Here is a 26,470-nt window from a genome sequence, read left to right as displayed (position 1 = left end):
CTCCCCCCCCCCCCCCCCCCCCCTTTTGTTAGTTCCTCAGCCGCAGATTCAGATGAATCTCTTCTGGGATCCAAAGGCCTCCATTGCTCCAATGGTAGTCCATTGTTTGTTCTAAACACTCTCACAGGAGTTTCAGGTTGCCCTTGTTTTTTACACCAACAGCTCTAAATCTACTGATCATGTGCGACATCCCTTCACGTATTGTGTTGGTATGGAACACTATCTCTTGCCTTCCATGTATGGGGTGTTTACTGCAGAGCTGATGGCCATCCATCGAGCCCTCTGTTTTATTAAACATTCCTCCCTCACCTGAGTTTTTTTGTGTATGAACTCAGTGAGTGGCCTCTGGGATATCACTCTGTGTTTTTCCCACCACCCCTTGGTCCCTGCTATCCATGATCATCTTGCTGGTCTTGGTGATGCTGCTTGTTCAGTTGACTTCCTTTGGGCTCCTGGCCACATAGATATCCCAGGAAATGAATTTGCTTATCATCTAGCTGGGGGGGGGGGGGGCAGCCACCTATGTCACATTCTCTGTGACCTCTGTGAGGGCGCATTTGCAGCTTTATATCAAGTCCATTTTTGCTCAATTGTGGGCTGACTCTTGAGGGGCTATCTCCCTCTCTAACAAACTTCATGCCATCAAGGAGACTCTCACCATGTGACAGTCTTCTCTCTGCCTCTCCTAGCAGGAATCTACCATCCTGTGCCGTCTTCATACTGGCCATAGTAAGTTGACCCTCGGGTTTTTACTCCGCAAGCAGCCGTCCCCTTTCCCCCTTTGTAGTTGCAGGGCTCCACCCACAGTGAGCCATATTCTGCTGGACTGCACCCACCTTTTGGCCCTTCACACTAAATGTGCCCTCTCAGCTTCCTTGTCTGGTTATGGTCAAGTTCTCCCAGCCTTTTCCATACATTTTGTCTGGTCTGTTGTGCTGTTTTGTTTCCTCTTTTCTTGTGTCTTCTTCCTCTAGCGTTGTCCCCATTATACAGTAATAATGGTATTGTGTTGATGTCAGGATGGGTCAGTAGCAGTGCTGGTGCCCCCCCCCCCCCTCCCCCACGTAACATTTCTCAGGCACCCATGCTCTCACCATTTCCACTCACTCCCCTCCTATTCTTTCCTCTTCCTGCTGCTGTAACATCCCTTTTCCTTCTTTTTTTACACAATATTTCTTTCTCTTGACTGGACTGTGCTTTTTGTGTTGTTCCTCCCTTTATTTCTGCCATCCTAGATCATGGGGCTGATGACTTTGTCTGGTCTCCTCTCCCAAATCAACCTGTTGTGTCCCAGCTACAAACTACCAATTGGAAAGTCAGAATTAATTACAACTTAGATTTATACTGAAAACAAGGTGCAACTTGATTCAGTATAATTGCTCCTGTCCAGGTCCATAGCCAAAGTTCATCTCCCATAAACACTATCACAGTAACAGCACCATGACTGAGAGGAGACCTGCTCCATACTCTAGAAGGCCCACGGAACAACTCTGCTTCCGGGCAATGACGCAACTTAAATACTTGAGGCTGCATCCTGATTGGCTCTGTTGACCGAGTGGTATGACTGCTGCATATCTTGTGGTGCCCCCACTGTGAGAACTTTGAAGTAAGTTGCGCTGCTGCCACTGGAGCATTGGCACACAATGCTTGAGAAGCAGTGGCCGCATCTTACGTGCAGTGACTGCGCTGTATGAACACATGGCACAACACTACCAACCAACCATTGTGTAATTTCGACAGGTAGAAAAGAATGTGTTCTGTGAGAGGAGAGTAATTGTGCTGAAAGTTGCAGATGACTAAAACAGGCAACCAATAGGAACATGTATTGCATGGGTAACCATAATTAACAGAACACAGCCCTTTGAATTTGTCGTTTTAACAGAATGTAGTCATAATTTCATTCACAGATGGGATTCAAAATTGACAAAATTATTCCAAGAAGCCCACATAACGAAGATTGCTCTGGATAGTTGTTGCCATTGTAGTCAGTGTTATCCCACCATAGTCAATGACGTGAGTTCCGGTTATCAACTCAGATGCTCAGTTAGATTGTGAAGCTTATATCAATTGCAAAAAAAAACTACACTGATTCACAAAAGAGATCTACATACCAGCAATGATCATAAGTATAGAAGGTGGTCAAGGAGAGCTTTGGATCACTAATTGTCACGAGCAACCACAACTCATTCCTAGAGATATGTGTGTAGGAGCAGCCAAACCAGTCAAGGAAGGGCAGCTTAATGCCATTGACTACAGGCAATGCAGGGGAGGAAGCTACTATTGAACTGCCAGTAGGATCTATCTTGACTAAGGAACAACGTCACATGGTGTTAGTGGTCCTGCAATAATTTTCAGGTGCTTTCAAAACCATAGTGGAGTGGAAACAGACCAAAAGGTCCATGATAAAACACTATATCAACACTGGGTATCATCCACCAATTGACTAGCTCTCATATAGTGTGTCACAAGCTGAACGAGGGATTATCCAGGAGGAATAAGAGAAGATAATTCAAGATGACCCCACTGAATCTTTAGAGTGTATTTTTTTCTGTTTTCTGAGCCATTAACAAGTTGCAGCTGTATTTATTTGGCAAATCATTTGCTGTTGCAGTGGATCACTATTCTCTGTCCTGACTGACTAACCCAAAGAATCAGTTGGGTTGACTGATGAGACATGTACTGAGGTTTCAGGAGTAAGGAGTCACAGGCAAATGCAAAAGTGAATGCAAACACAAGGATATCATCTCTCGTTTTGGAAATCCTTTGGTGGAACATAAAAGTGTGGATGAAATAATCATCACTGCATTAAATGTCGTTGCTACTAAACAGAGGGCGTATCCAGTCTTGCCAAAAATCATTGAAGCCTTGAAGAAAGAGGAGCCAAGAAAAGGAAAATTCCAGTTAATAAACAGTACATTGTATAATTTAAAAATGGTTACTTACTATCCTAGCTCATTTGTGGCAAGTTATCCTAAAGATTTTTCATAATGGTTCAACATTTGGTCTGCCAGGTCTCTATCAATCTGATATTAAACTTGAATATAATAGAGGGAAAGGTCGATAGACACACAAACTAACACAAACAAACACACAAAATTCAAGCTTTCGCCACAAACTGTTGCCTCATCAGGAAAGAGGGAAGGAGAGGGAAAGATGAAAGGATGTGGGTTTTAGGGAGAGGGTAAGGAGTCATTCCAATCCCGGGAGCGGAAAGACTTACCTTAGGGGGAAAAAAGGACAGGTATACACTCGCACGCACACACAATCCATCCACACATATACAGACACAAGCAGACATGTTTAAAGACACACATTCACAGTTGTGAATATGAACCACCTTCAGCTGTATAATGGAGTTACAATGATGAAAATTTGTGCTGGACCGAGACTCGAACCAGGATTTTCCACTTAATGCAAGTGGTCACCTTAACCACTTCAGCTATCCAAGCAGGACCCACTGCCAGACCCAAACTTCCGTATGTTTTCATCCTTGTGTCATATCTGTAATCTTATATCCCATTAATGGTATTCCCTTTAATGTTCTTTTATTCACAAGTCACAGGCCGAGTTTCAGCCAATAAATACAGAGTAGTAGTGCCTGTGTTGTGAAGAAGTAAGATGCAATGTTCCTTTGGACATGCATGCATGTCTGAAGGAACATTGCATCATACTGCCTCACATCATAGGCAGTGCACTTTCATATCTATTGATCTGTAAGGAATACCAGTGATTGAAGCATATACTGCAATTACTTCTGGGGCATCTGGTACCAATTCCATGTGTAACAGTGCCATTCCACAGAATTGGGGAGGTTCCTGAAGTTTACAAATGGGAATCAATGGAAAATAGTTTGCTCTCACTACTTCAAGCACATCACCAAAGCTGAGCCAACTGCAAAGCTCCAGAAATTGGATGGTTTCTTGTAGAGGACATAATTTTGAAGCATGAGGCTCCCTGTATGATGATCACTAGTCATGAATAAGTTTGCCAGCCAAGACTAGTATCAGAGTTAATTTCACTCTGCAACATCACTCACAAGATGACAACCGCCTACCACCCACAGATGAATGGCCTGACAGAATACTTTAATAAGATGCTCGCAGATACTTTTCCCAGTATATTTTGATGTTGAACAGAGAGATTAGGATACAGTATTGCCTGTTGCGACATTTGCATATAACACAGCGAAGGTTTCACACTGATCTGTTTGCTCCTTGGTCATGAGGCTGAAACGACAATGGATACGTTGTTCCTGTTTCACCCATATGGTTATGTGAAACAATTCATCACCAGGACCAAAGAAGCAAGGTAGTTGGCTTGCGTATGGACTCTGAACACCTAGGAGAAAGACTGAAAGTGCTGTAACATGAAGCATCGGTCAGTGAGATATAGCCAAGGAGGCTTCCCAGAAAAGTTATGGGGGTGTTACTTTGTGCTGCATTGTATCCTTCATTGCTTGTTATACATCACATATGAAGTCAAGGGTTATGACCTTTCATGAAGAAGACCAAAATGTTAAGACATCATCCATGTCCTGTGTATGAAGCCCTACTACAGTCCTGAAGCACAGATTGATGCGCGCTTCTCATTCAACATAACTGAAGATCTGCTCAAGAGTCGTGAAGCTATGGCCGAAGAGGCTACCTTCATTGCCCATTGCATAAAGAGGATGTGACAGCAAGACCAGAATACAGGGATTTGCTGTTCAGAGGTCCGTTGACAAGACCTAGATCCAGGGTGATGTAGTTAGCTCCTGGAGAAGTAGCAATGCAGTAATGTATATGCATGTAGTGTGGCTTAATGGTTAGTTTCACTGGCTATTGTGCTGTGAGTTGCCAGTTAAAGCCATTCAGCAGCAGTTACTTGTTACACAGTATTCATCATTTCTGAAAGGTTCTCAAAATATCTTATGTTTGTAATGTTCTATGGTATGGAATGTTCAATTTTTGTATAAGTAGCAGCACTCTCTTTGCACAAGTCCAATTCTGATGATGATGATGATGATGGCATTTAGTTTTGTGGGGCACTTAACTACATGGTTGTAAGTGCCCATGCAAATCCTAATCTTTTCTTGTCCAGTCTTGTCATTTTCCTGAATGATGATGAAATGGTGAGGACAACACAAACACCCAGTCCCCAGGCAGAGAAAATACCTGACTTGTCAGGGAATCGAACCCAGTACCCTGTGATCCAGGGGCAGCAACACTAACCAGTAGACTATGAGCTGTAGACAAGTTCAGTTCTGTCTGTAAGTTGGTGTTCATAATAAATGTGCTTTCAATGCTAAGTGTTGCACTTCATTGATGAACCTGCTTTCAGATTTGGATTTGATTGTGGTCATGGTGTGCCATTATGAGCAAAAGAGCATGGTCTAAAACCCCAGGTGATGCCTTAAGCACCAGAACTGTGACTAAGTTAGCCACTCTTTTAACACAACACAGATTCCTCAAACAAAAAAGTATGCCCACTGGTTGGAAGAAAGCACAGGTTACCTCCATCTACAAGAAGTGTAGTAGAAATGATGCACAAAACGACCATATAATAACACTGACAATAATTTACAATCATTTGCTGTTCTATCTTAGAACACATTCAGAGCTAAAGCATAATGAGATATCTGGAACAGAATGATATCTTCCACGCCAGCAGTAATGGATTCTGAAATCATCGTTCATATGAAACCCAACTATTACTTGTGTCACATGCCATTCTGAAAGCTATGGATAAAGACTATCTGGTAGATGCAGTATTATGGTTTCTGAAAAGCATTTGACTCAGTGGCTTACTAGTACTTATTAGCAGAAATACGATTGTTTTGGGCATTTAGTGAAATTTGTGACTAGATTCAGAATTTCTTTGCAATATTTAGGTGGAGCGACATGGGTAGATGTAGAAATAACTTTGGACATACCTCAGACAAGTGTGTCCATACCGTAGCTGTTCATATTGCTAATTAATGGCCTGTCAGACATTATTAATGGCAACCTCAGACTTTTTTCAGGTGATGCAGTTATCTGTAATAAAGTACTCTCATAAAAGCTGCACAAATAACCAGTTTGATCTTTATCAGATTTCAAAATGGTGTGAGAACTCTAAATGTGCTGTAAATATTCAGAAACATAAACTTGTACATGTCACAAAATGGGTAAACGTAACATCCTATACCTGCAGTATCAACTTGTCACAATAGGGATGTCAACTCATAGAAATATCTTGATGCAACAGTTTGTGAGAATATGAAATGTAATGATCAGAGGCTCAGTCTTAAATAAAGCAGGTAGCAGACTTTGGTTCATTGGTAGGATACTAGCAAAATGGAGTCACCTGCAAAGGAGACTGCTTCCAAAACTCTCTTATGACCCATCCTAGAGTATTGCTCAAGTGTGTGGGACCATATCAAATAGTTTTAACAGGAGATATTAAATATGTACAAAGAAACGCAACATGATGCTGACAGGTTTGTTTAACCCACAGGAGAATGTCACAGAAAAGCTGGAAAACCTGAACTTCAAAAACCTACTCACAAAGTTATAAGAACCTATTATTGAGCAAGGAATCTAAAAATGTACAACAACCTTCTATGTATTGCTTCCATAGTGTCTGTGAAGATAATATTAGAATAATTACTGTGAGTGCAAAGACTTGTGTCCATTGCTCTATATGCTGATGGAATGGGAACAATTATTATGTTGTACAATCAGTAGTATGCTCTACCATCACTTCACACTGATTAGTAAAGTATGGATGCAGATGTAGATGAAGAGATGGCCTTAATAAGATTTTTAAAATCTTTTATGATGTGAGGCCACCTACATCAATTGTGGAATACTAAATTTCAGTATGCTATGAGAACAGCCTTGGACAGAAGTTTTCCAATTTAGTAAGTTTCTTTAAATCAATAAATCATCTAAAAAATTGTAGTGCCCTTACTGACATTTCTGTTGACTGTCCAGAACTCCCAGTAATAATAATAATAATAATAATAATAATAACATTTTCATTGGCAAATATGTAGAGCTATAAGAGTGCCAGATTTCAACAACAAATGATACTACCACACACCTAAAGCAGTCACAACTGCTGGCTGTCACATGGCTGTTGATCAATGTCCAAGTCTCATGTGATGAGAACATTAATGATAAGATGGCTCAGGAGAAACTGAAATGTAAAGACCTGAGAATCGGGGTCAGTTAAATGTGAAATGTCAAAACTGAATCATCCCTGTCACCTTGGTTCCCTGGGACCAGTCTCACACGAGTTAGATAGTGTGCTTTCCAGAATCCTAGGGCATTGAAAGACCATGAAATAAAAGATATAACCCTATTTGTGACATCAGTTGAAGATACATAATGTTATATTTTCTGAAGAGTTTGACTAGTTAAAAAGGCACCTGTATATATATTTTAAAGTGATTGTGGAAGACCACCAGTGCTAAGAATCAGCCAGGCCTTGTTGTTCATAGGGAATTAGCAAATTTGTTGCTAACGAGTTTATTATAGGTGATGAGCCTATGATTATTCATTTGTGTGTTGTCAAGGCCAACTGGCTTATAACACATCACCTCCTTGTAAGGATGGAATATGAACCAGCGGTGGAGCAGATCTTACCTCATAAAGTACTGTAAAATCATTTAAGTCACCAGTCCTAAACTCCTAAGGAAGCGGAAGTAACCTGGAGTAGACTTCATATCCAACAGTGTAATCTAACAACAACAACAACAACAACAACAACAACAACAACAATAATAATAATAATAATAATAATAATAATAATAATATTAATCATATTTTTGAGATTTGTTTCTACATTTATGATATGCGCCACACCCTTGAGGATCACAGGTCTGTTATTTGTTTTGCCCTTAAATGACAGCGTTTACTGCATTTTCATGTTCATTTATTAAGTGCAGATAATCTGTTTTTAGACTTTGTTTGTTCATTGTGTTCTCTTAAATGTAAACCAAATGTTTTTGGCTTAACTTGTCATTTGCTGTTGACAGTCATGTTAGAGTAGTGAATTAATCGGACTATCCTTCATCCTCCACTCCTACCCCTTCCTCCCACTCATACACACTATCTCCTGCACATACAGTATGAATGTGTTTTCTTATGCTAAACCAATAAAAAGTAGCTTCTTATTCAAATCAGCAGCTGTTTGTTTTCAGAATGAGTAATATCCAAGCTGAAGTCCCACTGGATGATGATATCTATTCTGGCTACAATGAGTACCCATCGGCTCTTAGCACAAAAGATCTCGAGCAAGATGAAATTATTCAAGAAGCACTTCGATCAACTTATGCAAAAAGACCAATTGTAAGTAAAAAAAAAAAAAAAAAAAAAAAGATTGTAACCATAACTTTGGAAAATGACAGATTTAATTTGCACCTGTGCCTGTTGTGAACATTAACTTTATGATATTTGTTTCATGGAGACAACAGCGAAGCCTCCCACAGCAATGCGTCTTGGCACATCATCAGGTGTAAGTTGATTGCATATATGTGATATAAGTGGTATTACGATGAAGAGTTAGTTTGTCAGATTCTATAATGCTATTACAGTATCGTGAGGGAACCAGCCTAAACTTTCGTCCAGTGACCAGTACACAGGATGGGGTGAACAGACCAATGACAGCAGTGAGGGGTGCTGGATATACTTCTCAGCGACAGACTCAGCTGTTTGATCCACTTAATCAAGCAGCCAGCTCCCCTTCAGCACAGTTGGAAATGAAAAAAGAAGACACGTAAGTACTACCTCTTCCAGTTAGTTCTTGTAAGTCAGTGAATTTTTGTTGTGAGACTTGTTTCTGTCTAAATTTTAAGCATGATTTTAGGCCAGAGGAAAAAGCAAAGAAGCTTGAAAGAACTATAGCAGTACTGATTGAAGAGTCTTGCATTGCCAACAATCGTGGTGAGCTACGGCTTGCACTAGATAAAGCCAAAGAAGCATCCAGTAAAGAACAGCATCTCATTCGTATGCTTGACCAACAAGGATTAAGTGATAGCCACAATCTTGATTTGACATTTGGTGTAAGTAGAATCTGCAATGCAGCATCTTTTAGAGATTCCCTTAAGAAAGACTGGATTAAGTTTTCACTGGAATTTAAAATTTCAGGTTCTTTTCAACTTGGCAAATCAGTATGCTGCAAATGAAATGTACACTGAAGCTTTGAATACATATCAAATTATTACAAAAAATAGAATGTTTCACAATGCAAACCGTCTAAAAGTAAATATGGGCAATATATACTTCAAGTTAGGGCAGTATTCTAAAGCTGTTAAGATGTATCACATGGCACTGGACCAAGTTCCAAATACTTACAAAGAGTTAAGGTTTGTGAAGAAAGTATGTAATTAGCAATTACGAAATGTACAGTGTAATATTAAGTTAACTTCATTGTTAATGTTTGACTATCTCCTTTTATTCCAGAATTAAGATCATGCACAACATTGGCATATTATTTGTGAAAATGGGGCAATTTACTGATGCATGCTCAAGTTTTGAATTCATTATGCAAGAAAAACCAGATTTTATAACAGGTAGCCTTCGCCTTCCATTGACAACATAATTATATTACAAAATCTACAGTTAACAGCAGTTATTTTATTTATATTGATTTTTAAGGACTCCACATCATTCTCTGTTACTATGCCCTTGGTGACAAAGAGAAGATGAAAAGAAGCTTCCAATCAATGCTTGAAGTTCCTCTAAATGTTGATGAAGAGAAGTACAGTGCACTGAAGGTAAATTTTGTTGTTATTGCTCAGCTTTTCTTTGTCATTTGCTAAATTCTGTGCCATATATGTTTCAACTTTTGATGATTAAAGTGCTTATTGTTCTTTTAAAGGCAGGAGTTCAGCCACTAATGTTTACTAATTATATAGTGAGTTGGGGGCAGTGTTTGAGACCATAAAACTGTAGTGACATGTCCACATACATTCAAAAGGCCATGCATGTGGCAGTGCTATATCATCTGTAGAGGACGCCTCAGACTTGTGTGTGTGTGTGTGTGTGTGTGTGTGTGTGTGATTTTTCAATTAATGTAGTCCTGTTTTATGCACAAATTTCTACTCTGATTGTTCCTCTGTTTATTCTCACGATGGCTGCCGGGGTTATGGAGGACATTTTACGTTGGTTGGTCGAATAGCAAGAATAATTCACACGGCATTGCACCACCAGTCACAGGTGCTGGACAACCAAATTCAGATACTTCAGTCATTGGCTTCAATTTTGTCTAGTCAGCATGCTGCTCCTTGTTCCTTACATGGATATTGCGAAGAATGTTCCAAGTCATATGTCGACTCACTCCTTTGCAGAATTTGTCATCTTTAACATTTCACCAAATGTGTGAACCTCTTTTAAAATACTACTGTAAGCGCACCCATGTTATTGCATCCTGGGTTGAGTTTTACCACTGTTGGAAACAACCACATCAATCCTTGAGCATGGACTGCTGAACGCCATGGGTTAAGTCATCATTGTCATTTTGTGTCTGACGTGCATAAAGAGCCATATACTGATCAGATGGTGAGAGATGCTGTCATTCATGTAGCTCCAGATTGTGAGGTGCGAGAGCATGCCCTCCAGTGTAAAAATCCATTGCTCTCTGAGGTTTTAGCTATTGCACAGTTGTCTGTGGGTAACCAAACTGAATCCTGGTGTGAGGTATCAGCAATCCAACTCTCTTTTCCACACCAAGCTTCAGGTAGTTCATAGGGGTGACATGATTGTGGTGGTCTGTACATGATCAAGGGGGCTGGACTTACTCCCAGCATCAGCCGCACCAACAAAGTAAACAGGTCAGTAACCAGCAACATACACATTCCATGCTCCCATCCTGCAGTTATTGTTTAATTAACCATGAGCACCCAGACTGCCCAAAATTACCTGTCATAATTGCGACGAAAAAGGTCACACTGCTTCTGTTTGCAATGCAAAAATTTAGCACAATGACCTGGTACGGATATGGACATAAACATTGTATCAGATATTTCTGTTGTGCCAAACAAGCTTTTCTGCAGCAGGTTAAAGTGTAATTTAGAAAAATGTCAATTTTTTTCACCTTCTATCATTTAACTTGGGTTTGAAGCTCCTTTTCAGGGTCTCTAACCCCTCATCAACATGTTTCTGCTAATGTTTCACTTCCACATCTTTTGTCAGCCAAAGCTAGGCAGAGTTGCTTACTACCATAAATTATTGCCTGGGGCAGTGACAGTCCTGTAGCAGTTACATGCTTTGCTGAGCAAAGGGACTCAGTTTTGCTGGTAACTGGCTTATGAAACCATTTTTTCCACCCTTAAGACCATGTTGCAGTCTGTGCCCTGCTGAGTGATGTACCAACCAGACTTCCACTTGGTTCTTGTGATGTAAACTTCACAATACAGGTTGGGGTGGTACTGGCTAATAGATATCCAGATCACTCCTAGTGGCGTATTGCTTGGGTCTCAAAAACACTATCTTCTGCTCAAACTAGGCACTCTCAGATAGAAAAGGAACATTTGGCCATTGTATATGCTCTGAAGAAATTCCATATTTTTCTCTATGGTAGCAAATTCCAACTGGTCACCGATTACAAACCATTGGTTTCCTTATTCAGTCCTTCTGCATCTTTTCCAGATAAAGCGGCACATCACATTCAATGTTGGGCTCTTTCTGCTTTGCATTGCAACAAAGAGATTCATTTCCACCCTACGAATCAACATGCAAATGCTGATGCTTTGTTTCGCCTGCTGGCTGGTCCAAACCCAGGATTTGATCAGGGGGAATTGCTTTGTTTTCACATCGATGTCACCACACAGCAGATGGTTGGCGATTTTCCTGCAACTAGCACATGGGTTGTAAAGGCTGTACTTCGGATCCCGTTTTGCAGAAGGTCATAATATTTGTACAACATGCTTGGCTGGATTCACCACATTCTCGTTTGTCTGACCCCTTCCTTAATTATTAGATATTTTGACATCGATTCTTCGTTGTGAATGGTGTTCTGCTTTTAGACGTGGGTCACGCAACCCCTTGGGTAGTGTGACTCTCAGTGTTTCATTCGGAGGTTTTCCGTTTATTAATGCAGATCATTTGGGTGTATCATGCACAAAAGTGTTGGCGCCTCAAAATGGGTTTTGGTGTGGCTTGGACAGTGACTTTACCCACTTGGTTGCCTCCTGTTCAGAGCATGTGACGCACCAAGCTGTCCCTTGGGCACTGTCGTCTCCTTGGCTGATGCTGTCACATCCACAGGACTGTATAAATGTGGATTTCACTGGCCCCTTTCTCAAAGCTTAATGGCTATTGGTCATTGATGCACACTCTCATTTTCAGTATTTTGTTCATTGTGTTTCCACATCCACATCCGCAAGTGCCACCATTGCAGTCTTGTCCAAACTTTTTTCACTCATAGGATTGCCCATGAAATTATGAATAATGGTCCACACTTTCTGTCTCAATAGCTTCCGGCTTTTTATGATTCCTGTGTTATCCATCACATCCTCACCTTACTGTTCCATTCGCAGTCTAATGGTAAGGTGGAGTGCCTAGTGTGAACTTTGAAAACTCAGATGGAAAAATGTGTTGCCACCTCTTCATTCGACATCGCCTCACATCAGCTTCTCTCCTTTTTCCGTTTCATGCCATTCGGCAGAAGAGCCCTGCGGAACTACTTCCCAGGTGGCAGCCAAAGATACTGCTACACCTTGTGCATCCTCTACCTTGACATAAACTCGTGCAACTGCCACATCTCCTCCGGCCAGCAGTGGCTGTTGGGGCGCATGGCTTCAGACATCAGTTTAAATGGATTACAAATGTCATCACCAGATGCCGAGGGTGGTGTCTCTGTAACATACACAAGGAGGACTGTCTCTGATTGAGGCACCATGATCAGCTTCGCCTTTGCGTGACAAGTCGGGTGTGCCGTGATGTCGCACCACCGCCCTCGAGCCCATCCACATGGGGCGTCATATGCTGCTGCTGGTAGTTCTCCAATCCTATGTGGGTGAGGAAATTTGTCCTCGGTGGCTGATCCAGCATTTCCTGTATTTCTTCAGACACCATCATCAGGGATTCTGTCACTTGTTCCTGAGCAACCACTGAACCAGTATCGCCAGCACCCCAGGCACTATTGCCAGAGCTGGTGCCCTAGGTCGACACTGAAACAGTACTGGCATTGTAAGTGTTGCTGTATGGTTTGACATAAGAAGGTGGGCACGAGCACAGAATGTGTATGAACCTGTAGTGCCACAGACTGTATGCTGCCATTGCCAGGGCCCAGCAGACGAGGAGGACAGCATGGAGGTCTCAAGAATCTATGATATCACTGAAAGGGAAGAAATGCAGTGATGCATGTGTATACTTTCAAAAGGCTGTGTGTGTGTGTGCTTTTGGAGGTTTTCCGTTTATTACATTATTGGTTCCTACTGAATGTTCGTTAGACACAGTGTTAAAGTTGTTAATGCTTCCATGGAATAAAGTTGTGTTCAGTCTGTTGCTTGTCTTGTACTTATACCTAATTACAACAAAAACATGAAACAGTGACACATAAAATGAAACTGAATGTCAGGGACAGTCTTACATCAGTTATCACCCCTTTGGCTTTCTCCGTTGCCCCCTCCCACCCCCTCAACCCCCCCCCCCCCCCTTCTCCACCATCCAATTACACATTCCTGCCACATCTCCTCCTCTATTTCATTATTTCCAAATACTTCAGGAAGAAAGGTGACAACTCCCTGAATTGTAGGGGCATTAAGTTGTTGACAGGCACATAAACAAGACTGAAAATTTTGCTAGCTTTCAGATGAATCCTTTCTCAAGCTAGAGTGATGGTGTGAGAAATGTATTATTTAAATGCTATTGTTTAAAACTGTTGACAAATATGTATTTGTAAAATTGATCATGGTGCCACCACTGCCTCTAATTTCTCTCTTTATGATTTAGGATGATCCAGGATCCACATTAATCTTAGAAGTTATTAAGAATGACAGTTTACATAAGATAGAACAGAAGATGAAGAACGATGCTGAGAGGAGTATCCTTACTGCAGCAAAACTAATAGCACCTGTTATTGAGGATACCTTCAGTGCTGGTTAGTTACAAATATTGTGAAAGTAATTAAGCATAAAGGTTTTAACACAATTCATTCTGCACTGACTTATTAATTTCATTTTTCATGTATTTTTAATGAAATGGATTGTAAAATACTTATTCATGAGTACATTTAAAGCATTTTTGTAGGTTATTCCTGGTGTGTTGACACAATCAAAGCCTCAAATTATGGAGCTCTCTCATATGATCTTGAAATTAACAAGGCTGTAATGTTTCTGAAGCAGAAGGAAATTTCCCAAGCCATTGAAACCTTAAAAGGATTTGAAAAAAAAGACACCAAAGTTGCAAGTACAGCTTCAACAAATCTGGCTTTTATTTATTATCTTGTAAGTTTTTTATCCATATTTGTCTCAGTAAAATATTATTATGTATGATTTCTGAAATGTATTGGTATGTGTTATGCATACAAAAGCCGGTGATGCCTGAACAGTTTAATAGTGAAAATCAGTATGTACTAACCACCAGTAATTCTTACTTGCAAGACAAACATTCACACACGTGCATACCGACAGCTGCTAGTTTCTGAACACATATATGGCTGTCACCTGAAGTAATTTAAGAAACTCAGAGAACATCTAAATCAGCAAGATAAGGCAAAAATGTGTGTATTACTCTGCAAAGAAAGCACACTAAAATGTTCCACAAATCCATAATTTGATTTCTTTAAGAAATTTTGAGATTAGAAAATCCACAACTATTCAATTTGTTAAGGGTAAAACACTATATCTTAAATCAACATAAACAGACAGTTAAGGTCCACTATGTTGTATGTGAGGTAGTTAGGTGGAATTCATTTGATCTTTTCACTTCTGACAGAGGGACAAGCTGCACTGATTTTCATCATAACAGAAATAATTAAAAGAAAGTAAGATGAAGGGGCTGGAGATTGCCAAAAGTAGAAAGAAAGTATTCTCCTAATTATAGAAGGTGTTTATTTATGCTACTTTCTGTGAAACAGATGTTTGCTAATAAGGGTGACAGTTATTGAACTATATGAAAAAAATGTAAATTAGTTACAAACTACAGTTTGCACACACTTTATTCAATGTGTAAACATCATTACAGGTATTTGGATTTAGGTTATGATGTGTTAAACATGCCTGTCATCATTGACGAAGATGTGGCACAGACAAATAGCAAAATGCTACATGACCCACCAAAGTGTGGGAACATTGATGCTATCAATGATCTCCTGAATGGCTGTTCTCAGCTCAGCAATGGTTTTATTGTTATCTCTGTACACTTGTCTTTAATATTGCCCCACAAAAAGAAGTCACATGTGTTCGGATCCAGAGAATGTGGCGGCCAATCGAGGCCCATGCCAGTGGCCTTTGGGTACACCAGAACCAGAATTTGGTCCCCAGACACTCTCCTACTTCAGTGAGGTTGAGCTCCGTCTTGCATGAACCACATCTTGTCAAAATCAGGGTCGCTTCGTATAATAGGTATGAAATAATCTTCCAAAATCTTCATGTGCCATTTGGTAGTCACTGTGCCATCAAGGAATGTTGCACCAATTATTCCCTGACTGGACATTGCACATGACACAGTCAGCCATTGAGGTTGAGGAGACTTCTCAATCGCACACATGCATGTGGTCCCGCACATGCGCTAATTTTGCTTATTGATGAACCCATCCATATGAAATTGGGCTTCGTTGCTAAAACAAACCATACATGCACATAATAATTCCATCATTCCCTGCAGCCAACCATGCAGTTTGAACATTCCAGTGCCAACAGTTTAGAAGTTGATGATTTTATTTCGCATAGTTCAATAATTGTCACCCTGTATGTTCTAATGGTACAAAAATTTAACCAGACAGAAGCATAGCACCTGTTTTCCATTTGTCAAAAATTATGTGCATTAAATGGCCAGAAGGTGTTCAACATAGCAGTTGTTCTTTTGAATAACATCGCTCTCCCACTTTTGCCTGTTACATTTCTCCATACCTTTTCCATGCTGCTGTCTTTATTTTTTATTCCTAGCAATAGAACCACTAATTCAGCTCTTTACACTTGTACTGAACCTGTCACAGTTGTTTAATAGGGAATTGTGTCACTTTTAGTTCTTGTGTGTTTTGATTTTATGGGCTTATGAGTCATAAATTTTCTTGTTGTGTTGACTTTTTCTTTTTGCTCTTGTTTTCTCACTTACTCTTCTTTATTTCTAAAAAACCAATTTTTAATTAACATATTTATCCTCTATGAAGTTTCTATTGTGCCTTGCACTACTAGTCATTTTTGGCATTAGAGTACCTCCCACTCTTTCCTATTTCTCTCTTCTCTTTTGTTGATCACTTACACAAGTAGACAATGGGAATCTTTTTGTTGGATCTGGAATTGCTCCTGAGTCAAAACAGGTTGCTTAGTAAAGTCAGTTAGACAACGTTTATGAGAGAGAGCTGCCACACTATGAAGCAGACTCCATTGAGAGGCGTGTATGCCTCTACTGAACACATCTGAACTGAGAAGTGAAAGGTGGAATAATGATATAGGAAAAGTATTAGTGTAACAAATGTTTCATATTGGACAAGAGAAGAGAGTAAATTAAGTTTGGGAAGGTTAGAAGAGTGAGGAAAATTTTGGTTTCACTATTTGCTGGCTTTTCCTGGTATGAAAAGCTGTATTCAACACACAAGGATACCAGTTTATGGGTAGTTCTGTGTCATTGAGATTTCTGTTGTATTTTATGAGCTGCCTGGCAGATGTACATGCTAGAGAAGACATTTATTTGGTCTCAGTAAGAAAGGATGAGTTGTAGTGCTAAAGTGACCATACAGAGGCACATTGGAGATGTCATAGAACACAGAAATTAAGAGACTACTATAAATGAGCATTGACAACATAGAAATGTGAAGTATAGTTGATAAAACACAGCTGTGGCACACATTATCCTAAAGAACTCCCGTGTGTAGGAATTTGGAGCTATGTTACATAGCATCTTACCCTTATAAAGTACCTGTTCTTTGCTGCATCATATTCTTTCTCGAATACTGCCTTCACTTGATACACTAATTTCTAGTCTCACTAAACGTACAAACAATCATACTACTGTGTGGCACACCGTACCTCATAGTTGGTATCTTAAAGTTGTCAGCCTCACTTTAAATTCAAAACCCCATGAGACAAGAGGTATTAACTGACCAGACTTTCTTAATATCTATGACCACTTCAGTCTCACCAAGATCTGCAGTTCATTCTTTGGATTCATGAAATGCAGGAAGAGTATCAGTTGGACAACAGCTACAATAAAAATATAAAACACTGATGGTAATTAATAGAATGCTTGAAATGGCATTATTATCTTTCAGTTAACTGAATTCCATACCAAACTAGCAACTTTAATCAACTTCTTTCCACTATTGCAAATGTATACAAATCACAACATGCCCTCTTTTGTCTGTTAACAAAAGCTCTGCTATTCAGGTCTTCTTCTACATCCTTCCCAATGTTAGAATGCCTCAGTATTTGCCACTCAACCACATTCATCTAATACGGATGGAATGACTTTGTATTATCTCTGTCCTCTTGACACTACTGAACACACTGCCACTTTCCATCTCTTGTCCAATTTTCTCTCTCCTTCATCAATCCTAGCCTCCCCCACCCCTCATCCCTTCTTGAAAATCACCTGTTTTCCATTCCCTACTGTAAGACTACACAGTTGGCTGCCCCAGATTTGTTAATAGCACTCTTCTAGGCTTGACATAGATCTTCCTCTACAAAACTTTGAAGACACCATCTTGGCCCACACCCTGGCCCTTCTCTTGTTTATGTTCTCCAAATCATGGGTTTGTTCACAGTAATGGTAAATTTCGTACCCAACTTCCTGATATTATATTAGAGCTCCCATCACTCACTAAGCTCAGGCTGCTAATGACCTTGCAGTTTAGCCCCAAAAACCCCCTCTGTTAATCACAAAGCTCAGGTTAGCTTTAGCCCAGCTTGTCTGTGAATCCTTTGGGGGAGCTTTCACAACAGGGGCTTATTGTATTGTTGCACTGACACAATATCAGAAGTAACACCAACCAAGTTTTATTCTGCTTCTACAAGAAGAGATCCCCAATAACACTGAATGAAGTACAGAGCAGTACAAAGTCTCATAACTATAGAACAAATCAATATACAGTCACATAGGCGAGCAAACAATAAACACATAAACATAAGTTTGGCCGAGGGCTCGGTGCACCCAGCTTATATTTGGCTGATGTCCACATGGCACAGTGCTTGCTGTAGAGTCTGTCCAGTTTGTGAGGGGACCTCTGTAGGCAGCTGTGGAGGCAGTTGTATTACACACTATTTGATTTGGCACACTCACAATATAGGGTTACAACACTCATTCCACTTTGGCCAAAAGTGTTCACAGTGCAGATGTCCATATCTTCATTGGTAGGTGATAACTGCTGGAGCTGGTGTCATATTGTTACACGAGAACATGGTATGAACTGCTGTGTGCAGACATGGCTTCCACTTCCCCACAAGAGGCCTTAAGGGAGCACTGGTGATGTGTTGCTGTATCCAAATCCATTCCAGGTAGGCACTTGGCAATGGAGGCAGCAGGGAAGGCGGCAAAGACAATGGCGACAGAGGCTGTAGAGATAGAGGTAGTCCATTGTTGAGTACTCTGCCCATTGGCAGGGGCACCTAAAGTGAAGATGGCATGGCTATGGGAGTGGAGAGCTCTCTGGTACATGGTCGGTCACGCATGGTTGGTCATGCATGGACAGAGTGGGCTGTAATGTCATGACACCAAACCAGCAGAGAAGTGCATTATGAATATGCGGTGACCTCGGCAGCAATGGACTGCTGCTGGTATCCACTTAGTGTACTGGCCAAACCCACAAGCCCAGAAGATGGATCCTGGATGGAATCACTATGAGGTGGGCATTGGCCAGAGCAGATGAAGCAGTTTATTGGACTGGCAACAATGAAGCAGCTATGGTTGCTAACTGGAGCAAACTTGTATGAACTCTAGAACCTATTGAGGGCTTCCTCAGGAGAAGATTGAATGATGTATTTTTCATCTGGGTTTTGAATCTATGTACCATTTGTTCCACTTCTTCATGGATTGGGGATGAAAGGGAAGAGCTGTAATGTGCTGGATGCCATTCTTTGTACAAAAATCTTCAAACTTTTAAGACAGAAACTGTGGGTCATTGTCCATCACAAGTGTATACGGCAGTACTTCTATGGAAAAAATCTTTGAAAAAGCTGTGAGTGTAGCTGCTGTGGATGTGGATGAGCAACGAACTAGATAAGGAAATTTTGAGAAAGCATCAACTACTACAAGCCAAAACGAGTTAAGGAACATACCTGCAGAATCAGCATGAATGCATTCGCAGGGGCGCTGTTGGGTGCACCACAGGGAAAGAGAGGCTCGTGGTGCCACGTGATGCGTGACACACTGTGGACAGGCTGTCAATGCATGTGATCAATTTCGATACCTGACCAAAACACACGGCAGAAGGCCAGCAATTTTGTATGAGAAACACTGCAGTGGTCCAGGTGGAGAAGGCATGGACAGGATCACAACCCTGGATGCCGGCACTTCAGTAGTCAACATTAACACACCACCAAGAACTGAGAGTCAGTGGCAGAGAGAGCATAATAATTATGCAAAGCATCCGATGCTCGGCCCAGTATTTATCTGGCCAGCTGTGGTGGGTAAATTCAACAACCTGACATAAGACAGATCGGTTACAACAGCCACTGACATCCAAAAACTGATAATAAGGAAACCAGCCATTGTGTTTAGAGTTTCAATGTCTAAATGCTACCCCCATGAACCATGGACCTTGCTGTTGGTGGGGAGGCTTGCGTGCCTCAGCGATACAGATGGCTGTACCTTAGGTGCAACCACAACGGAGGGGTATCTGTTGAAAGGCCAGACAAACTTGTGGTTCCTGAAGAGGGGCAGCAGCCTTTTCAAGTAGTTGCAGGGGCAACAGTCTGGATGATTGACTGATCTGGCCTTGTAACACTAGCCAAAACGGCCTTGCTGTGCTGGTACTGCGAACGGCTGAAAGCAGGGGGAAACTACAGCCGTCATTTTTGGGGCATGTAGCTTTACTGTATGGTTAAATGATCATGGCGTCCTCTTGGGTAAAATATTCTGGAGGTAAAATAGTCGGATCTCCGGGCGGGGACCACTCAAGAGGAGGTCGTTATCAGGAGAAAGAAAACTAGCGTTCTATGGATCGGAGTGTGGAATGTCAGATCCCTTAATCGGGTAGGTAGGTTAGAAAATTTAAAAAGGGAAATGGATAGTTTGAAGTTAGATGTAGTGGGAATTAGTGAAATTCAGTGGCAGGAGGAGCAAGACTTTTGGTCAGGTGAATACAGGGTTATAAATACAAAATCAGATAGGGCTAATGCAGGAGTAAGTTTAATAATGAATAGAAAAATAGGAGTGCAGGTAAGCTACTACCAACAGCGTAGTGAACGCATTATTGTAGCCAAGATAGACACGAAGCCCATGCCTACTACAGTAGTACAAGTTTATATGCCAACTAGCTCTGCAGATGATGAAGAAATTGATGAAATGTATGATGAGATAAAAGAAATTATTCAGGTAGTGAAGGGAGACGAAAATGTAATAGTCATGGGTGACTGGAATTCGAGAATAGGAAAAGGGAGAGAAGGAAACATAGTGGCTGAATATGGATTGGGGGAGAGAAATGAAAGAGGAAGCCGCCTGGTAGAATTTTGCACAGAGCATAACTTAATCATAGCTAACACTTGGTTCAAGAATCATAAAAGAAGGTTGTATACGTGGATGAATCCTGGAGGTACTAGAAGGTATCAGATAGATTATATAATGGTAAGACAGAGATTTAGGAACCAGATTTTAAATTGTAAGACATTTCCAGGGGCAGATGTGGACTCTGACCACAATCTATTCGTTATGAACTGTAGATTAAAACTGAAGAAACTGCAAAAAGGTGGGAATTTAAGGAGATGGGATGTGGATAAAGCAACTAAACCAGAGGTTGTACAGAGTTTCAGGGAGAGCATAAGGGAACAATTGACAGGATTGGGGGAAAGAAATACAGTAGAAGAAGAATGGGTAGCTCTGAGGGATGAAGTAGTGAAGGCAGCAGAGGATCAAGTAGGTAAAAAGATGAGGGCTAGTAGAAATCCTTGGGTAACAGAAGAAATATTGAATTTAATTGATGAAAGGAGAAAATATAAAAATGCAGTAAATGAAGCAGACAAAAAGGAATACAAACGTCTCAAAAATGAGATCGACAGGAAGTGCAAAATGGCTAAGCAGGGATGGCTAGAGGACAAATGTAAGGATTTAGAGGCTTATCTCATGAGGGGTAAGATAGATTCTGCCTACAGGAAAATTAAAGAGACCTTTGGAGAAAAGAGAGCCATTTGTATGAATATCAAGAGCTCAGATGGAAACCCAGTTCTAAGCAAAGAAGGGAAAGCAGAAAGGTGGAAAGAGTATATAGAGGATCTATACAAGGGCGATGTACTTAAGGACAATATTATGGAAATGGAAGAGGATGTAGATGAAGATGAAATGGGAGATACGATACTGCATGAAGAGTTTGACAGAGCACTGAAAGACCTGTGTCAAAACAAGACCCCGGGAGTAGACAACATTCCATTGGAATTTCTGACAGCCTTGGAAGAGCCAGTCATGACAAAACTCAACCATCTGGTGAGCAAGATGTATGAGACATGTGAACTACCCTCAGACTTCAAGAAGAATATAATAATTCCAATCCCAAAGAAAGCAGGTGTTGACAGATGTGAAAATTACCGAACTATCAGTTTAATAAGTCACAGCTGCAAAATACTAGCACAAATTCTTTACAGACGAATGGAAAAACTGGTAGGAGCCAACTTCGGCGAAGATCAGTTTGGATTCCGCAGGAATGTTGGAACATGTGAGGCAATATTGATCCTACGATTTATCTTAGAAAATAGATTAAGGAAAGGCAAACCTATGTTTCTAGCATTTGTAGACTTAGAGAAAGCTTTTGACAATGTTGACTGGAATACTCTCAAATTCTGAAGGTGGCAGGGGTAAAATACAGGGAGCGAAAAGCTATTTACAATTTGTACAGAAACCAGATGGCAGTTATAAGAGTTGAGGGGCATGATAGGGAAGCAGCAGTTGGGAAGGGAGTGAGATAGGGTTGTAGCCTCTCCCCGATGTTCTTCAATCTGTATATTGAGCAAGCAGTAAAGGAAACAAAAGAAAAATTTGGAGTAGGTATTAAAGTCCATGGAGAAGAAATAAAAACTTTTAGGTTCGCCGATGACATTGTAATTCTGTCAGAGACAGCAAAGGACTTGGAAGAGCAGTTGAACGGAATGGACAGTGTCTTGAAAGGTGGATATAAGATGAACATCAACAAAAACAAAACGAGGATAATGGAATCTAGTCGAATTAAGTCGGGTGATGCTGAATGAATTAGATTAGGAAATGACACACTTAAAGTAGTAAAGGAGTTTCGCTATTTGGGGAGCAAAATAACTGATGTTGGTCGAAGTAGAGAGGATATAAAATGTAGACTGGCAATGGCAAGGAAAGCGTTTCTGAAGAAGCAAAATTTGTTAACATCGAGTATAGATTGAAGTGTCAGGAAGTCGTTTCTGAAAGTATTTGTATGGAGTGTAGCCATGCATGGAAGTGAAACATGGATGATAAATAGTTTGGACAAGAAGAGAATAGAAGCTTTCAAAATGTGGTGCTACAGAAGAATGCTGAAGATTAGATGGGTAGATCACATAACTAATGAGGAGGTATTGAATAGAATTGGGGAGAAGAGGAGTTTGTGGCACAACTTGACAAGAAGAAGGGACCAGTTGATAGGACATGTTCTGAGGCATCAAGGGATCACAAATTTAGCATTGGAGGGCAGCGTGGAGGGTAAAAATCGTAGAGGGAGAATACACTAAGCAGATTCAGAAGGATGTAGGTTGCAGTAAGTACTGGGAGATGAAGAAGCTTGCACAGGATAGAGTAGAATGGAGAGCTGCATCATACCAGTATCAGGACTGAAGACAGCAACAACAACAACATGTCTAAATGAAAGCACAATACTGATCAAATGCTGGATCAGGGCCCGTCAGCAACAGAGGATGAGAATCCGCATTAACTTGTGCTGTGGGTCGGAAATGAATCTCATAGTTATAGCATGACAAAAACAGAGCCCAGTGTTGCAGGCAATTTTGTTTGGTAAAGATGCTGAAGGATTGAAAAGAGAAACCCGAGGTTTATGATCAGTAATCAAATGAAACTTAGAACCATATAAGAGTGAAATTTTTAGAGTGTGTGCGCAGCAGGAGGGTCTTCTATTTCTATTTGCAACTAGCACTGTTTTGTTTGATTCAGAGTTTTGGAAGGATGCGCGATAGGGTGTTCGGAACTGTCCACATATTTTTGTGTGAGAATGGCCCCAAGGCCATACTGAGATGTGTCTGTGGCCAAAACAAGATGTTGGCCTGGATGGAAAGTACCCAAGCAAGGTGCTGAGTGTAATTTTGACCTTGATAGAGTAAAAGCATGTTCACAGGCAGATGACAGTAAGTAGGACATCGTTATCTAAGATGGCTGGACTGGGCCAGTGTGGCTGTACCGGGAAGAAATTTATGGTAGCACACAATCTTTCTGAGAAAGCCTTGCAACTCTTTGACATCGGTAGAACACTGCAAAGCTTTAATGGCATTGACATGCTGGTGTAAGGGCTTGCCATCAGCAAGCAAGACTTCAAAAACAAGATAGACAATAGGTGGCTGAAAAAATTGTAATTTGTCAAAGTTGCATTTCAAACTGGTGGCCTTTAGCGCTGTGAACAGGGCACCAAAGTTCCACAGATTTTCATCTGTTGATGAGGCCATGAGTTGCTCCAAAAATCATTGGAAAGTAGCAGGGGCAGTAGCCACACTGAATGGCAGGTGCAGGTATTGCTATAACCTGAAGGGGGTATTCCCTACTAGGACAAGTTCAGAATCATCATCCAGAGGCAGTTGTAAGTAGGCTTTTGCTAAGTCTATTTTGGAAAAATAATGGCCCCCAAAAGCTGTGCCAAGAGTTCATCTGCCACGGGGTAAGGGATAGGTATCAATAATAGACTGTGAATTTGTAGACACTATAAAATCACCACAGAGATGAAGGTTACCGTTAGGTTTTTCAACAATTGCCAGCAGAGTAGACCATTCACTAGAGGAGACGAGTGTGACAACACCCAAAGACGTAAATTGATCAAGTTCCAGTTTGACATCTTCTCAGGAAGCTATTGGGTCTGGGTGGACACAAATAAAAACAAATGGAGGAGTGGTGTCAGTTTCATTGTGATATGAACTTTGATATCTGTAGTTCACCCTAAACCTTCCAAAAACAGGGAGGAATACTTTGAACTGGGCCTGTCCAATTGTTGGTATGGAACTTGATCTGATACCAGATGCACTTCATCATCAGAAATAGAGAACCCAAAAATTTTGAAGGCGTCAAATAAGCTTTCAGTGTTGGCATCATTCACTACCAGAAAGGTCAAAGGCCAAACAACTGCTTTGTACTGTGGGGAATAAGAAAACAGTCCCAATATTGATATTTTTTGTTTGTTGTAATTCACCAACTAATGAGATACAAGGTACAATGCTGATGATCCAAGCTCGACATAGATTTTAGAATTTAATACAGTCACTGCTGCACCTGTGTCCACTTGCATTTTTAACATCTTGCCCATCACATGTACATCAATGTAGAGTTTGTTGGGGCTACCATCACTTGGGAAACACCATTCGCATCCATTTTCATGTTTGGTGAAAGAGGTCGAATCTTCCGTGTAGATGCAATATGCCCCTTTTCTTACAACGGTTGCATATCACCCAACACTTTGGGAACATAGCATGCTCATGTTGAACAAAACTGTAAGGGTAAGACAGAAGAGCATGCAGCTGCTGTTGTGATGCTGACTGCTGCTGATGCTGCTTAGCACAGAGGCTGTGGTTGCGCGGCTGCAATGTCTCCTTTACCACATGAACTAACTGACAGCAGCAGAGGAGGAGAGGAAGCAATGGTGGCTACTTCGCACCATGTTTCTGTCTGATTTCCTGCTACCTAGATACTGCAAAAGACTCAGAAATGTTCAAAACATCTGTGAGAGAGGGACTTTCACATTGTAAAGAGTGTTCATGAACTTCCCTAAGCAGCATATTGTAGCATCACAAACCACTGAATCAGCATACGAGTTCCCATGGGCCTCAGTAACAAACTGGCAATGAGAGCTGAGCCCCTGAAGTTCTGCTGCCCAAGCTCTGTATGACTGTTGTGACCACTTTTGACAGTGGTAAAACTCAATGTGAGCAGCAATAACATGACGAGTACCGGTAAGTTTGCAATGATAATTAGAGAGAAATTGATATATTTTATCAAAAGAGAGACTAGCAGGTTCATGAAGAGGAGCTAGCTCACACAAAAGATGATACACATGAGAAATCCATGACAAAAATAAATCCTTACACAGATTGGGGTCGTCAACTCTAAAAGCTTGAAAACGTTGCTGAAGGCATTTTTCATACGCGATCCCATCTTCCACAGAATCATTGTATGGAATATGGAATATTGAGATGACGGCTAATGTACTGTGTACTAGTGATGGAACTCCATTGTACGATTGCAGTGTAATGTCTTCTGTTTTCTTAACTGACTGGATGGTCTCACATTCTGATATGTTATGTGTACACTGTAAAAGCTCTGGTGAATACCCTGGTGCAGGGATTCGTCAATCAGGGAAAGATCTCTAGTATTCTGTCACAGCTGCAAGGACACTGCCATTACAGTACCTGTACGTAAACAGCATGTCTGCGTATTCTGCATGGGTAAGTGTATGCAGCATGTTGGTATTCACAGATACAGTGGACTTGCTCAATTTAGTAACACTCAGGCACGACACACACACAGCCTCACAACTGATTATTGATACAACCCATGATTGCACACTGGGTACTCTTGCAGCTGTTGCTTTGGTGTGACATCACAGTGCTGCCATCTGTTGGAGAACCCCCACACCTCTTGTAGAATGGATTTATCTGTCCCACTATTATTCTGTTCACCACATTGCCTACACGGCAGTGATATTCACACTTGTTTTCATACTCATTGATGGATGTGCATAGTCATCAACCTGTTCCAGACCTGAAAAGATCAAAAATTGAACACAGAACTCTTCATATAACTCTTTTGGTTTATTTTCACACGTAGAACCACCTCACAAATTGACATTCTTCCAGAAAAAACACACACACACACACACACACACACACACACACACACACACACACAGTCTTTGGTTGGAATATGAATTTGACTTATTTCAGGTTGAGTAATAAGTACTATTAAGTTTCCACATTGTTGCA

The 26,470-nt window shown here is 40.9% G+C and overlaps 1 protein-coding gene across 1 annotated transcript in view; it reads left to right on the top strand.

The window, feature by feature from the left end:
• The window catches only part of LOC126237383 (intraflagellar transport protein 88 homolog), a 97,045-nt gene that overhangs the window by 38,568 nt on the left and 32,007 nt on the right, over positions 1 to 26,470 (top strand). Inside the window, exons 2-10 of the mRNA XM_049947470.1 lie at positions 8,165 to 8,312; positions 8,431 to 8,478; positions 8,558 to 8,739; positions 8,830 to 9,025; positions 9,111 to 9,328; positions 9,426 to 9,535; positions 9,621 to 9,739; positions 13,920 to 14,067; positions 14,217 to 14,413. Of these exons, the coding sequence (XP_049803427.1) occupies positions 8,166 to 8,312; positions 8,431 to 8,478; positions 8,558 to 8,739; positions 8,830 to 9,025; positions 9,111 to 9,328; positions 9,426 to 9,535; positions 9,621 to 9,739; positions 13,920 to 14,067; positions 14,217 to 14,413 (1,365 nt within the window). The 5' untranslated portion in view covers position 8,165. The remainder of the gene's footprint in view (positions 1 to 8,164; positions 8,313 to 8,430; positions 8,479 to 8,557; positions 8,740 to 8,829; positions 9,026 to 9,110; positions 9,329 to 9,425; positions 9,536 to 9,620; positions 9,740 to 13,919; positions 14,068 to 14,216; positions 14,414 to 26,470) is intronic.

Source organism: Schistocerca nitens, chromosome 1 (genome assembly GCF_023898315.1).
Source record: "Schistocerca nitens isolate TAMUIC-IGC-003100 chromosome 1, iqSchNite1.1, whole genome shotgun sequence".
In the NCBI taxonomy this organism is placed as follows: domain Eukaryota; kingdom Metazoa; phylum Arthropoda; class Insecta; order Orthoptera; family Acrididae; genus Schistocerca; species Schistocerca nitens.
This window is presented reverse-complemented; position numbering and strand designations above follow the sequence as displayed.